Source organism: Sarcophilus harrisii, chromosome 2 (assembly GCF_902635505.1).
Source record: "Sarcophilus harrisii chromosome 2, mSarHar1.11, whole genome shotgun sequence".
Taxonomy (NCBI): domain Eukaryota; kingdom Metazoa; phylum Chordata; class Mammalia; order Dasyuromorphia; family Dasyuridae; genus Sarcophilus; species Sarcophilus harrisii.
Genome location: NC_045427.1, coordinates 194,324,127 through 194,340,711, shown reverse-complemented (window position 1 = coordinate 194,340,711; position 16,585 = coordinate 194,324,127). Strand labels below are relative to the sequence as shown.

General features: G+C 33.6%; 1 protein-coding gene across 3 annotated transcripts in view; it reads left to right on the top strand.

Moving 5' to 3' along the window:
- The window catches only part of MBOAT2 (membrane bound O-acyltransferase domain containing 2), a 149,089-nt gene that overhangs the window by 94,124 nt on the left and 38,380 nt on the right, over positions 1-16,585 (top strand). For 2 of the 3 annotated variants that reach the window (XR_004231857.1, XM_003757883.4), the window contains exon 5: positions 9,184-9,239. Coding sequence is in view for 1 of the 3 variants with exons in the window: in XM_003757883.4 (XP_003757931.1) it covers positions 9,184-9,239 (56 nt within the window). In the remaining 2 variants the exon portion in view is untranslated. Of the gene's footprint in view, positions 1-9,183; positions 9,240-13,636; positions 13,701-16,585 lie in introns of those variants that run through there. The other variant, XM_023494644.2, reaches the window with a different exon arrangement.

Genomic DNA, 16,585 nt, shown 5'->3' with positions numbered 1-16,585 from the left:
CAATTAGTGTAAAATGTTTCTTTCCATTTTAATTTTAACTTTCTGAAAATGTTCCACTCCTTTGTAAAGTGGAAATAAATCTTACCAGCCTATCTTTTTTGTAATAAGTAAATCATGTATTTCTTCACTTTTCAAATTATTGTAGTGTGTAGAAAAGGCATAAAATTTGAAGTCAGAAGCTCAGGGTTCAAATGTTGGCTGAAGTCCTTGCTCCCTTTCTGACCTTTACTCCCTTTCTGACCTTTAATAATCATTCATGATCCATGATCCATGAGCCTGGTTCCATTATCTGTAAAATAAAGGAATGGGGTTAGGTGAACTCCCTTCCCATTTCAAACAATAAAATCCCATGATCTTGAAACTGAAATGTTGCACAATTTGTTCTTTTCCAACCCATTATATTCCATTAGCTATAACACATTTTTGGAACACCTTATGGTACATACAAATAACACTATTCAGAGAATCTTGGGAAGTTTTCCCTTTGTAAAGGAAGCATATGTTTCTCTTTTCAGAAGTGGATAGAGAAAATGTAGCTGTACTGAGTGTACTTGAGTCAGCTCAAGGGAACCATAACGTAGTATCTATGGGCTTCGAATCCTACTCTCCCAACCTCATATCACACTGGCAAATTGAATCACCAGAGCTTAGATAAATATATCTCCCTCCAGGATTCTAGGGGATAGGTCTGAAGGTTTGGAAGCATCTCTTTAAAGTATGCTAGCTCACAATCCCCCACAGGTGTGCCTCCCACATTATCTATTGATATTAATGAGTCATCTGGAGTTAACTACCTTTTAGAAAGAAATATGTACTAAAGTGAGCTGATGTAAAACACCCTTCTTTGAACTACCACTGTGCTCTCCTGGAAGTTAAAAAAAAAAGCCAGCTAATACATACATAGTCCAGAGAAAAGTTGGCCTAAGTTTAAGAGAGTACATATGACCAAAGGGTAACTCGCAGTTCTTGGTTGCTGGAAGTAATTTTTCTCCTTGAAGCTGACTTTCTTAGTGTATCCAGTCTGTTCTCACCTCCCAGAAAATGATGTTAGGCAACTAGAAGGTGCAATGGATAGAGCCCTGGAGTGAGGAGAACTTGAGTTCAGATATGGCCCCAGATGCCTAACACTTACTAGCTGTTTGACTCTGGGCAAGTCACTCAACCACAACTGCCTCGCCACAGTAAAGAAGATACTGCCATAGGGAGCTGATAGGGTAAGTTCAGAATTTTCCATGTTTTTTGAAGACCACAGAGGCTTCCTCAAATCAATATGTAGGTTCTTCTCTCCCAACCCTCAGCAGTTCTTCTTATAGACTTCATTCATTGGAAGAAGTACAACATTGGAACTGTCAGAATAGTGACTCCTTGGCTTGTTTATAGAAGTCTTTCAGAGCTTCCACATTTTCTCAACCATTCCAAATGGGCTTGCTGTGCATTGTTACTCAGGTTCATCAAATGACTTTCAAAGCCATATGAATTTTTTCCAGAGTGTTTTTGTTGTTGTTGTTGTTGCAATTTTTCTAAAAATCAATTATTGTTCATTTTAACCAGGTAATAATACTTTTTAACTTATCAAAATAGCATCTTGAATTTTATCTGAAAGGCCGTGGTGGTGTTTTATTTATTCAGTCAATACGCACACTTAACTGCATCAAAGATTTAATGCTGGAAGAAACCTTAGAAGTTGCCTAAGCCTGTTCCCTCATTTTACAAATGAGGAAACTGAGGTCTCAGAAGGTTGAGTCACTTGCCCAAGATCACAAAAGTAATAAGTGACAAAACCAGATTTTAACTTAGATCTTCTGGCTCCAAATTCAGCATGTTTTCCGTTATAGCAAGAAAATGAGAAGCTATTCAATATTGCTTTTTTCCCTTTTGTTGCTTTTCTGAAAACAAAAAGCAACTCTTCTTGAAAGCCTTCTGCTAGAGAAATTGACTGATTTTTATGACTCAAGTAAGGTTTGTCTCATCTAAAACCTCTTTAGGAATGACAGAGGTGATGAATTTTGAAAGTATCTCTACATTCAAAGTAAGCAGAAGGCTAAGGGATCAACAAAATTTATAACATAATCAACTAAGTGCTGTCAGTAGTAAAATGTTAGGCAACCAGAAAGCACATATGAAGCATTAATAACATAACAAGTCCTGTACTAGCCATTGGGAATTCGGAGACAAAAATTAAATAATGCCTATTCTTAAGGAGGTTAGATTATCTTGGGGGAGATAACATATAAATTATGCAGATGGATTTGGATTCTCATCAATTTGGATGCTTAGTGCTGTTCACAGTTACATATAGATACAAAGTGTCCCAAAAACTTCAGTGCTACTTTGAGCTTTAATTGCTTCAAACTCACTTCACCAATGTGTATCACAGGGAACAAGGAACAAATTGTGATCAAGAGGTCCAAGCACTTGTCCCTCCTCATGAAGCCAAAGTACTTCATGGGATGGGTTCCAACTCACCTCCCACTGTTACTAGTCGTACCATTAGGAGCTAGTTTAATCCTCATATTTCATTTGAAATGACGAAGAGAGTTTTCAATTATAGGACTGAAGATTGTCACAGACTATTAGGTAAATAGTAGAGACCAGTAGAAGGTCTTCCCCATTTTCTAGCTGGTGAGCAAGTCTCTGATCTTGAGCCAGTGGGGATGTGGAGAAGGGGTATAGGCAGGGAGTTGGGTGTTGAAAACCCTGATTTATGTGCTCCTTCTGTTTATGTGAAAGAATATTCATTTGCTCCCTTTAACCAGAATGAATTCTTTAACTTGAAAAGGCTGCCAGCCAAAACTAAATTGGAGAGAGAATTGTTGCATTTTTTTGTTTGCAGATGGTTGTGCACTGAATGAAGCCTCTGAAACTGAGAAGGAACAAAGTATGGATTGATTCTCTCCTGCTTGTGCTAATTTTGACTTAACCATTAACACAATGAGAAAATAGGTTCCCCTCATATTTGGACCCGGTGATGCTAGCTCTATATGTATCCCACAGAAATAAGTGTTTATAGCATCACATCATCCATATGTGGAACCATTGGTTACAGCAAATGGAGCAGTTTTGAATACTGTTTATACATTCATTTTCCTTGGCAATAAACTTTTTATGGCTATATACATTGATAATTAAGTTGATGAAAGCATTGTCAGAGCTAAGTCAGGATTTGGGAGGCTCCTTAGGAAAGTATGGGAGAGAAGTATTAGGCTGCCTACCAAACTGAAAGTCTGCAGAGCTGTTGGATTGGCCTTATTGTGGTATGCTTGTGAAACCTGGAAGTGTACCTGCATCATGCCAGGAAACTGGATTATTTCCACTTGAATTGTCATAGGAAAATTCTGAAGATCATCTAGCAGGATAAGGTACCAGACACTGAGCTCCTTTGTTGAACTGAACTGCCAAGCATTCAAACTCTACTTTAGAGAGTGTGATTCCAATGGGATTGCCCCATTGTTTGAATGTCAAGTTTACCTAAAAGATTATTTTATGGAGAACCTAACACAAAGCAAGTGCTCACATGGGAGAACAGAAGAAGTGATACAAGAACACTTTCAAGGTCTCTTTGAAGAACTTTGGGTCAGGGAAGTTGTTAGCAAACAAATCCGAGCCTGGTGTGCCTTCATCAAAGAAGGTGCTATGCTCAAAGAACAAAACAGAAGCAGTAGCTCAAAAGAAACATATAAGATATACAAATTTAAAGACATTTCCACTCCAAATGTTCATATGGACTATTTGTGTCTAAACTGTGGTAGAGCCTTCTGAGTTTCTGTTGGTCAAATTAAATTGTGTATACTATCCCTAGATTCTAAGGAATGGTATAATTTCAGTTCTGTTTGAGAATGAAGAACAATAAACCAACCAACCAGGGTTCCAGCTTTGATAGCCATTAGGTTATTATCTCCTCTCCCACTCCCCCCTACTCTGATAGGAAGATTATAGAATCTCTGATTTTCAGCCTGTTATGTGATCAGGCAGGGAAAAGGAGCAGAAAATAAAAGGCCTAGGTATTTAGGATAAATATTTTTACAAATAAAATTTTAATAAATATAATAATAAAGCCAATTTAGTTTTTATACTCCATAAAAACTAATTTGATATCAGATTTAATCCATTTTGTTAATCTTTATCACATATTCATTTAAATGAGAAAGGATGGGTTTTTTTTTTCCCACTAAGAAATAGCAATAGTTCAATTCAGCTTTTTTGGCTTTGCCACTGGTGTGTCTTTGGGGGAAATCTTTTTAAATGTTATTACTTTTATTTGTTTATTTCTACTGTCTAAACCACTAAAACCACTTAATCTACAGGAGTATTGTACATAGGGGGTATTTAAATCTATATCATCATGGAAAAGAGGGACAAAGATGTACAAAATACAACATTTATCATTATTACATTTATATATTTTAGGTATAATGTATAGAATTATAGAATCTAAGGATTAAATATATGAAACTTGTGAAAATCTGTTACTTCTCAAATTTTTTTTATTAAAAGAAGGTATATTTTTATACTAAAAAAATTCTTTTTACTGAGTGAAATCAGGATTCATTCAACTCACAGGATAATTCTAGATATTCTTAGAATTTATTGGATAGACTAAAAATATTTGAAAGATTTGAATATAGAATTTATGAGGAAGAATTAAAATTTGATTTTTTTGCCATAAAAGGAAAGAATAAGGGCCGTCTTAATTGATTTGAAAACATAAATATAACATCAGCTGTTCTACTATGCAAAGGATTAGTAGAGAATTTATACTTAAAATGGGACCTGAGCCTTAGCTGTGAAGAATGTTTTTAAAGAATGAATGCTGCAAATTAAAAGAGTCCTCAGATTCCATTTCACATCAATCAGATAAAGGTGACAGAAAAGGAAAATATCAATTACTAAAGGGATTACCTACAGAAAACAAATGCTCTAGTATACTGTTGGTGGGACTCTGAATCGATTCAATAATTTGGGAAGGCAATTTGAAAGTGTCTCCAAAGTCACTACACAGAGCATATACTTGGAGTATAATGCAATATTACTATGCTATAATAAGTGATAAAAATTTGGAAGGATTTACCTGAACAGATGCAAACTAAAGTGAGCAGAATCCTGGGGATAATTTATATAACACTAACATTATGAAGAAAACCAACTTTGAAAGAATTAAGAACTTGTACATTGCATTGATCACGATTCTAAAGAAAGAATGTGGAGGCATGCTACTCAGCTCTTGACAGGAGGACTTGGAGGCTAATGTAGAAATTTATTTGCTTGACTAGGCTTGTTTGTTACATGGATTCTTTTTTTTTTTTTTTTCAATAGGAAGGCAGTGCTGGAAGGAAAAGGGGGTTGAGGAGAATAACAGTAAGATTTTTTTTTAAATCAGGGAAAAAAAATTTTTAAACTCACAGAAGAGAGCAGAAAGAAGGCCAGAAAGAAAAAGGCTGAACAGCTTTTAAAGTTAACAGCTTTGGCACCAGCCCTGAAGTCAGGAGGACCTGAGTTCAAATCTAGACTCAGACACTTAACATTTCCTATCAGGGTGACCCTGGGCAAGCCACTTAACCCCAGTTGCTTCATCAAAAAAAAAAAAAAAAAAAAAAGGAAGGAAGGAAAGAAAGAAAGTTAAATGTTGAATTTATTATGTACTGGAAAGGAAAAGCGATATGCATGTAATAGAAATTTGTGATTTCATGTACATAGTCCTCTTTGTTGTTGTTGTTGTTTTGTTGTGTCATCCTGGTTGCCCTCCTTTGGATATTTTTCACATTACCAGTGTCCTTCCAGCACATGGTAATCACCACTTTATTCCTGGAAGTGATACCTATCTTAATGCAGCCCGACATCTTTTTTTTTAAATGACTATCACTCTTTTAGGAGATTGCCTTATTCTTTGCCATGAGGCAAAATCAACAGAATGATCTGGGGGAACATCAGTAGGGAATCTCTCACATCTATTTGAATCCTTTGCTGGACATCCTACTTGGCAACTGTAGTCTTTTTTCCTACATGTCCCTGTTTTGTGCCTAACGATATTAATGATCAGTCTTTGAACAAAGTTATCCTTTTTTCTCCACATTTTTAAATATAATTTTTAAAAGAAATATTTTATTCCCCTTAGCTTTCTGAGACTAAGCTAATCTTGAATGTTAGTTAGCATTCTTAAAACAGTTCTTATAGGACCATGATAAACTTTTAACATTCCTCTTGCATTATTGTCTATACGTCTTCCATCTGTTATATAGGTGTTTAAGAAATTTAAGTTGGTTGGTGAGTTAACTGTGTATTCATAATATGGTTTTAAATTTATTTTTTTTTCCTCAAAATTGTTTCCTCAGCCATTTGAAAGATGAAATTATCATTAAGGCAAGTCAGAAACGTTCTTGCTCTGCTTTTGGTAGAGAGAAAAGTCCATCAGCTATTCATATTAATTGAAGTGACTCTTCTCCTTGCCAAAGGCACAGTCTTCAAAGGGTGCCCTTAATCTCATCTTATTGGGAGATTTCCACCTCTATTGTTCTCACTCTTTCCCTTTTTACTAGCTGCTTCTCTGCTGCCTATAAATGTGCCCATGTCTTCTTCCATCCTTTAAAAATCTTCATTTGATCCAACCATCCCCATAAGTTATAATCCTTTATCTTTTTTTTTCTCTTTAGTGTTTAAACTATTGGAGAAAGCCATCTATAATTAATGTCTTCACTTCCTTTCATCTTCTTCTCTTCTGAACTCTCTGCAGTTTCACTTCCAATCTCATTAAATTTATTTGAAAATGTTACCAATGATATTTTAATTACCAGACCTCTTCTCAGTCCTTATCCTTCTTCATTTCTTTGTGGTCTTTGACTTTGTCAATCACCCTCTTCTCCTGGATACTTTTCTCCCTCCAGAATTTTATGACATTACTAATATTCCTAATTCTCCTACCAATATCTCTGCTTCTTCTCAATCTACTTTGCTCGATCCCTCCCCTAGGTTCTACTTCTAACTTTGGGTATTTCCTATGGCTCTAGCCTGGGCTTTCTTCTCTTCTTCCTCTATATCATCTCATCTGGTAATGTCATCAGTTCCCATGGGTTCAATTATCTTCTCTGCAGAGGATTTTCAACTCTGTAACATGTCCCAAAAGTCTTAGTGTAGTTTTTAGCTATTGAAGCTATTGAAGCTTTTAAAGCTTAAAACTGTTCTAATCTTATATAATCGATTGCTTTTTGAACATCTTGAAAGTGGATGTCTTGCAGATATCTCAAACTTGGCATGAAAATCAGAACTCATTATCTTTCTCCTTAAACACTTTCTTCTTCTCAACTCATTAAGGACACTACCATTCTCCTAGAGACCATGACATTATCAGTGTCAGCCTTAACTCTGTGACCATGTTAGCATCTTAATAAATAAACTCTAGAGGGTTCCTTATTACTTCAAGCATCAAATATAAAATTTTCTTGACTTTTGAAGCCTTCTATAGCCTAACCCCTTCTTAACTTTCTAGTCTTTCTACATTTATTCTTTTCAGTGAACCTTATTGCTCTCTGACACTCTACTTCATCTCTGTATGCCTTTTTTTTTTCACTCTGTATTCCACATGTCTATAATGCTTTCCTTCAACTCTACCATCTTTGGCTTCCTTCAAGGCTTTGTTTAAAGCAGTCTCCCATCTCTTATGGTGCTCTTCTTTTGGGTTTACATTTACACTATGTGTCTTGTGTGTGTATATAGTTATTTACATGTTGTATCCATATTGAAATGTGAGATCCTTAAGGGCAGTTATCATATACTCGCTTTTCTTTATATCCTTGCCTTTTAACACAGTGCCTGGTACATAGTAAATGCTTAACAAACACGTGTTGACTGACTAATAATTGAAATTTACTTTTACAGATGTGATGTCTCTGTTCCAGGGCTTGTGATGTTTCACAAATTCCTCATCTAGTTCCCCTTTTAAGTGGACCCATAATTAATAACCAATAGTTATAATAATAAATAACAATTTATTTCTATTTCTGCTTCTATTGATATTCTCCCAAGAGCCCTCCATCATGTCTCCTCCCTCTAGTTCCTATATATTTTCTTAATATACAATGGTATCCATCCTTCTGTGAATTGATTTAATCTTTGGGGAAGCAATTTGGATTTTTTTTAAAATTGACTTAAAATTTCTTTGCCTTTTGACAGAGATTCTACAAGTTAGATACATACCCAAAGAGAACAAAGAACCAAAAAAAAAAAGATCCCATATGCATACCTTCTCTTTTTGTAGTAGCAAAGAAGTAGAAACAAAGTAGATGACCATCATTTGGAGAGTAGCTAAAACAAATTGTGTTATGTGGATATAATGAAATTTCCTATCATATAAAAATTATTAATATGAAGAATTCAGAGAATCTGGGGAAAATTATATGAATTAATACTGTATAAAATAAACAGAACCAAAAAAAGACCTATATACAATGATTTTATAGGTGTAAATATAAAGAACAAACATGAAAAAAAAGCTGCATGATATTATAATGACCTGACTTGTTTCTAAAGAAAAGAGGTACATCTTTCTTTTTTTGAAGAGGTGAAGGGATTACAACTGTGGAACATTACATATGCTGTTAGATTTGGTGAGTGTATTGATTTAGTTTTGCTGAAGTACTCTTGTTAAGTATACTTTATTACCCCTTTATTTCATTGATATATGAGGCTCAGTCCTTCAATTTCATTATTATACACACGTTTGAATCTTTGATAGATAGTTATCTGATAGCTATCACAGATAAATAAATAGTAAGACCCACAAAGGAGTGAAGAACTGTTTTCCAGATTTACCTGTATCCAAAAGGATGAGGGAAACACAGGTTTCTCCCAATAGAAATCCTTTTCTTTAAAAATGTAAACCTATTGAAACAGCAATAAGCATTATTAACTAAACCTAAGAAATTAATTTTTATCTTTTTTGGTCCTATAAATCATCACACATTGTAGAAACAAATATATACCTAACCTTCAGATTAAAAAAAAACAAAACACTTGCTTTTTATTACTATTGACAAGTTCTTCTTTTTCCTTGAAACATCTTTGTAAACAAATTGTGGAATAAGATTTTCTAATCAACTTTTGTTGTCATAAACAATGAAGAAATCTTTCTAAAATATGTAGATATTATGTTTAAGATTTTCTTTTAAAATGTTTTCATTTTCTTTGCCACAGACCAATGATGATAATTACACAGAAGATCACTAGTTTGGCTTATGAGATTCACGATGGTAAGGATTTTAAGCTGAATTTTTTATTTTAAATTCTTCACTAAGACTTTTTTCTTTTAGCTAAATTATTCTTACTCTAGAAAAATAGTCTTGAACAAAGGAGTGGCCTTCAGTCAGACTTCTGACTTATTAGCTATGTGGCCATGAATAAGTCACTTTTAGTGCCCTCAAAGATTAGAAGCTTTAGAAATGTTGCCAGTCTCCACTTAGGAAGACATGGAATAAAATTGTAGGTTCAGATTTTTTTAAAAATCAAAGCAAAAATTTTTTCTTATGGAATTTTATCTCAAAAATGTAGAGAATAATTTGGGAAAGGATGGTTAACTCACATACTCATTAGTTATAATATCTGTGTTTATATAGACACATGTATCTATCTCTATACAGAGATATGTATACTATACATATATTCATGTATAATAATATGTTTGTATATGTACACAAGACATATTAGCAACTAAAGTTAAAAATAAAAATGAATTATTTGGTAATATATTTAGAAACAAAATAGTATAGTGGAAAGCATATTGGATTTAGTCAGAGAACCTTGGTCAGATTCAATTAATGTGTTAGATAGTCTTACTTGAAATAATTTTTTTCTCTTTTTCTTTGTTGGAGGCCATGGTTCACTGAGTGAAAGATATTAAAAAATTAAGGCAATATAGATACAAAACTTAAAGTCAAAATTAAAAATAAATAAAACACTACTATCCTGCTTCTATTTGTACCCTAGGTCACTACACATACTATAGTAAAACAAAAAGAGCATTGTAAAAAAAAAAAAAAAAAAAAAAAAAAAAAAAAACTGCAACTGTGTTTTGTACAGTTTGCCTTTTGTTATTAAGTATTACAGTAAGTTCAGCCTTTAACATTCAGAGCACTCTTGATTCTCTGGTTTTGTTTTGTTTTGCTTTGTTTTGTTTTTTAACCTTTTTTTGTTGTTATTTTTATTCTCAGAATTTTAAAAAAAGATGTCTTAATTGGCCTTTTTTCCCCCTTACCTCCTCTATACCCATATTTCTCCTTTTCCTTCTACCCTATGCCATTTGGTTTAAAAAAAAAAAGAGAGAGAGAGAGAGAAAATGAAAGCTTTGGTAACAAATATACATAATCAAACAAAACACATTCCTACATTGGCTGTGTTTGAAAAACTATAGACAGCATCCTGAGTCCTTCACATCTTTGTCAAGAGATAGGTAGCTAGTTCCATGCTTTATCACCACTCCACTAAAATCATGATTGATCATTATTACATTGCTCAGAGTTCTCAACTGAAGATCATTTTTTTCCTCTATGTGTAATGTTGTTATTATTGTATAAATTGTTTTCTCAGTTCTGCTCACTTTTACTTTGCATCAATTTATATAGGTCTTTCCAGGTTTCATAAAGAATGTCCATTATGTTATTTTTACATCCATATACCAAAATTTATTTAAAAGTTTCACAATAGATAAATACCCTCTTAGTTTCTAGTTCTTTGTTACAATAAAAACAGCTGTTATATGTAATTTCTTACATATGGATTCTTTTTCTTTTTTCTCCTTAGTCTGTAGACCTAGTATTAATATTAGCAAAGCTTGGGTTAATAGGTATTTATATATCTATAATTTTCCTGATCAATTAATAGTTCCATTGACAATGCATTAGTGTGCTTGGTTTCCCAAGGCACAATTTCCATTTTCTTCTTTTGTTATTGCTAATCTAAATAGATTATTATGAATATTAGATATTATGAATAGAACCTCACTTGCACTTCTCTAATTAGAAGTGATTTGGAACATTTTTTCATATGATTGATGCTTGGATGTCTTCCTCTGAAAACTATATGTTCATATCTGCTATTTCGCAACAGTTATTGTTCTTATCAATTTGAATTGGTTCATTATATATTGTGGATATGAGACTTTTGTCAGAGAAACTTGCAACAAAGTTTCTCCCCCTCCCCCCCAGTTAAACTGTTTTCCTTTTCATTTTACCTGCAGGTGATTTTATTTATACAGTTATAAGCATAATTTAAATTTTGTTTAATTTGAAAAACTTAAAAACTTTATATAATCAAAGTTGTTCATTTTCATGATCTTCTCTATCATTTTTGGTCACAAACTCTTTCCCTACCAAAGATCTATAGGTAATTTCTTTTAATTTTTCTTCTTTCTTGCTCTTGGCTTCTCATTTGCATTCCTCCCCACTCCCACTGAACAAAAATGAAAGCATTGTAACAAATAAATACGGTCCAAAAAAAGGTAAACTGTCAAGTCTAGAATATATGTCTCATTCTTATATTGCATCCATTACCTCTTTACCAGGAGATGAGTAGCCTGCAGATGATCTTTGATCATTTGGAATGATGGTTTATCTTTGTTTGATTAGGTTAATTTGATTAGATTTGCTTGATTGGTTTTAAAGTCTTTCAAAGTTGTTCTCATGTTGTGTAAATTGTTCTCATTTTACATCACTGTATCTGTTTATACATGTCTTCCCAGTTTCTGCTGGAAATATACATTTTGTCATTTTTCATGGCACAATAATATTCTATTACATTGATATATACTAGAATTTCTTCACTCATTCCTTAATACATGAGCATTCATTTCTTTGGAAAGCTAGATTGAGATATTTCTTGGTGACTTTGGGTATAGTTCCAAATTGTTTTATAGCCCAATTCACTGCTCTGCCAATAGTGCATTAGTATACTTGGTTCCCCACAGCCTCTCCAACAATTATCATGGCTGTGAGTTGGAAACTAAAAGTTACTTTAATTTGAGTTTTCTTTAATTATTAGTGAATTGGAGCTTTTCTCCCCATGTGGTTGTTGTAGATAACTTGAATTTCTTTCCTTAAAAACATTGTTCCTCTACTTTGACCATTCTGTTGATAAATGACTTTCTTATAAATTTGAATCAGTTTCTTAGATGTCTTGGATATGAAATTTTATAAAAGACCCTTGGTAAGATATTTTCCCTTACTTGCTTCTTTCTCTCCTAATTTTTGCGGTATTGGTTTTGTTTGGGCAAAATCTTTTTATGTAATTAAAATTGTCTATTTTATTTCCGATAATTCTCTCTGTACCACTTAGTTATGAACTGTTACCATGTCCATCTGAATGGTAATTTCCTCCTTACTCTTCTAATTTGTTTATGGTGGTCCCTCTTTATATCTTAAATCATTCATATATTTGGAACTTATCTTTGAATATGGTGTGAGGTGTTGACTTGTACCTATTTTCTGCTAGACTAGAGTCCATTTTTCTTAGCAACTTTAAAAAAAAATCAAAGTGATTCTTTATCTAGCAGCTGAAATCTTTAGGTTTATAAGACATTAGATTATCTTTATTTTTTAACCATTCCCAAATCATTTTGACTTCTGCCTTGTGATATAGTTTGAGATTTGGTACTTTTTTGGGCCACCTTCCTTCCTAATTTAAAAAAAATATTTTTTTCTTTGTAATTCTTGACTTTTTATTCCTCAAGATGAATTTTGTGGTTACTTTTTTATTTCTATATAGTAATATTTTTAAATTTTCATTGACATGGCATAAAATAAGTAAATTAAATGAATTTAGGAATTTCATTTTTATTATATTTAACTTACTCTGAACAATTAATATTTCTCAAATTATGTGTCTCCATGTTTTCATAAAAAATGTTTGGTAGTTGTATTCTTTATTCTTAATTTTTTTACATTCTATAAGTATTTTAAATTGAATTTCTCTAATAAGTATTGCCAATATTGATAAAGATTATAGTTTTAATTTTATGCCTTTTGGAATACTATACTCTTGAGTTCTCTATTCCTTTATAATGTTAGCTGGAAAGTCTTATATGCTCCTGATTATAGTTTCTTTTTATATGAATTCTTTCTTTTTGGCTGCTTGCAGTATTTTTTCTTTAATATGCAAACTCTGGATTTTGGTTATGGCATTACTAGAAGTTTTCATTTTGTAGTTTGTTTAGGGAGATGCTAAGTGGAATATCACTCTGCCACTTGGTTCTAAGTTATCTGGGCAGTTTACATTTATGACTTCTTGAAATGTTATATTCAAGCTTTATTTTTCTGGTCATGTGGTAGTCTACTGTTTCTTAGAGTCTTTCATCTTGACCTATATTCCACATCAGGGTTTTTTTTTGATAATATATACATATTTTTTTCCCTTTTTTTTTTTAGTCTTTTGATTTTGTTTAATATTTCTTATTGTCTCTTAGAATTATTTTCTTTTTGAAGTCCTAATTTTCAGAAAGTTGAATTCTTCAGCCCAGTTTACCACCATTTGTTCTAAAGTATTAACTCTCCCTGCCATTTTTTCCTCCCTATGTGTTCCATTGTGTATCTCTTCTTTCATTTCTTCCAGGTACTATTGTAGTCCTTGTGGCCAAGACATTCTTTTTCTCTGAGGTTCTACTTGGACTTGTGGAAGTTTTCTCTTCTTCTGGGTTTACTCCCTTGAGCTTCTCTCAGTCCAAGGTATTTTCTACATTGTATTTGACATTTTCTCCTGTTGATTCATTTCTCCAACCTCATTTTCTGAATGGTGGGCTTGTGCTAGGGTCAAACTATACTCCCACACTTGCGGGTGGTGTGGTTAGGCCCTATTTAGTCCTGAGTGTATTGATTATGACCAAACTCTACTTTGTTTAGCCTTGTTTGTCGTTGTGATTTTGGCCCGGGCTGCTTGAGTGCTGGATTGAGCATGTGCTGCCTGACTCCTCTGCTAGGTATGGGTTGCTTGAATTCTGGCCCTATTTCTCTCCTCGTATAAGTTCTAACTCACCTCACCTTGGGCACTGCACTGTGTCTGTCTCCTTGCACTTGGTACTGGGCACTGTTACATTCCTGTTTCCCTATTATGGATAAGGTTGGGGCAGACCCTAGATGTGCTGGGTGCTGCTTTTGCCCTGTTTCCTGTTTCAGATTTGACTCCTAGATCATCCCTGTTGGTCACTGATCTTGCCTTGTCTCTTCCGACTGGTTGGGTTCCTGGGTCATTCCACCTTGGTTGACAAAACCCACAGCTTCATCCCTCGCCTCAGTTGCCTTGGGTAGCTTGTGCTGGGTACTGCCCTAGCCCCACTCTTCCACTGTCTGGCAGTTTCATATTTTATTTTCTACCTACTCTAGCTTATCTTAGTTCCATGATTTCACAGGATTCTACCAGTCTTTTTGTGATATCCTAGATTGAATGGAAAAGTTTATAGCTGATTCTTCATCATTATTTCTTAATAGCACAATTTTAGGGGTTATTAGAATGTTTGTGAATATGTAGGTTCTTCTAGTTCTTAGCATGTCATCTCCCCACAATTTTCTCCATCTGCATTTCACTGTATTATAAAGTAATACTACTTAGAATTTTCTATCCTTCCTTCTCAGTATCGTTTTATAAATGAACTTGAACTCTAAACCATTGTTGTCCCTAGTGGCTGTATTTTCTTTTCATATAAAGATTGTGTCTTCCAGTTAAGGTGGTTTCTTGGCCCTTTTGAGGTGATCACATTGTGGTGACACAGTCACAATATGGTGACTGTTATGTAGGCATTCAGCTTTACTAAGAAATGATGGTAGTCTGCATCTTTACGATCTTTACTTTTATTCACCTCTCCTCCAGCTTTTTTCCCCTTAAATGGTCAGGTTTGAGCTATTTAATTTACATTCTGCTGCTTTTATCTTTTTTCCTTTCTGCTAAGTTGGCATTAATTTTGACCTTTATATCCAATATTCCTGACTGACCACAGAAAGATAATTTTGAGATAACTTTTCTTTCTATTTATTCTGTACCATCTATCAAGATATAGTCAGTTTCATTTTTGTTATGAAGATTCTAGTGCTCTCCATCTCCTTGAAGAGAATATGAGATATTAACGAAACTTTTGAGTATTTTATCATCCTAAATCATATTACAGTAGAATTTTCACCTTAATATTTTTTCTTCTTACCCATGGAAGTTACAAATATCAAAGTACACACTGACTTATTTTGAAAGACATTGTCATTTTCTTCTTATAAATTATCTATTCCATCTGCTAATATGGAAGTTGACACATAAACTGCAGTTGTATTCATGATGTTCTATTAGCTTACCTTCTTTTGGAGCACTGTAGGGTGAGCTGAAGTGTCCAGTGAAATATGCCTTGTATGCTTTGTAAGATTAATCTAGGTTCAGAGGATTTTGCATTCAACAGTCATAGTCTTGAGGGTGGGTACAAGTTTATTACTGCTCCAAACCTTGATTTAAACAAGACATAAGAGGAAATTCATAGCACAAAAGTAACACACAATTAACAATCACAGTGGCTACCATAAAGATACTGTAACAAACAGACAAATAACATTTAATGTACACCATTACCACTCCAAGTCTCAAGATTGATTCTTAGCACTGTCTTCTTCCCTATTTTCCTATTATCATAGCAGAAGAAAGGATTCGTGCAGGATTATTTCCTGTGTCAATCTCAGTTTCTTAAGTCATCATTGACAAAAAATCATCAACTTAATGACCACCTACTTAATTAAGAGTCACTTTATATTAGCAGGTTTTTGAAATTTTTTTCAGTCTGGGCTACCTGCTTTACCATGGTTCACTTTTCACTATCCTGATGATCTAGGGTCATATCAGAAGAATATATAAGGAAGCACCAATAATAATAACTCATTTACATGATATTTGATTTTCAAAATATTTTGATCAGAAAAACCTTGGTCTATATATTATTACTATCTCAGTACTTAGAGCGGAGGAAATTAAGACTCAAATACAGTTAAGTGATTTCTGACATATAGCTAATAATGATCAAAAAAAGTACTGAAATTCTGTTTTGTGATTCAGGTTCTGTGTGCTTTCTACCTCACCAAGTTACTGGGATTTCTTTTGGCTCCTAAAGGAGATTAGAGATTTTTTGGAATGGCAGCTTTGGGATTTGGAGATTATCAACCAAGTTCCAGGCTTTCCATAGTTGTTTCTTCAGATCCACTTATCAAAATGCAATTACCTCTTTCCCCTTGTACAACTCAGGAGTGATAGTCATTTTAAAAGAATACACAGGCACTTCATTTTAGTAGTAAGATTATTTTCATTGCAAGTAGACAAGGGTATATACAAGCAAAAGAACCCAAATAAGTTTTGAGATAATATTTGTTAAGTGCTTATCACAGTACCTGGCACATTGTGGGACAGTATTGCTTTATAAATGTGGAAAATCTTTTTAGCCAACACCATATCATGTTATAACCATTAAATACTGGATGATTTTTTATTTTCTAAGGATCCTAGCAACGTGTTAATTAGCCCAGTTTTCTCCCTGAAACAAAGATTGGTCTTTTTAACACTAATTTTCTGTTGGTACTGTGGGTCCTGG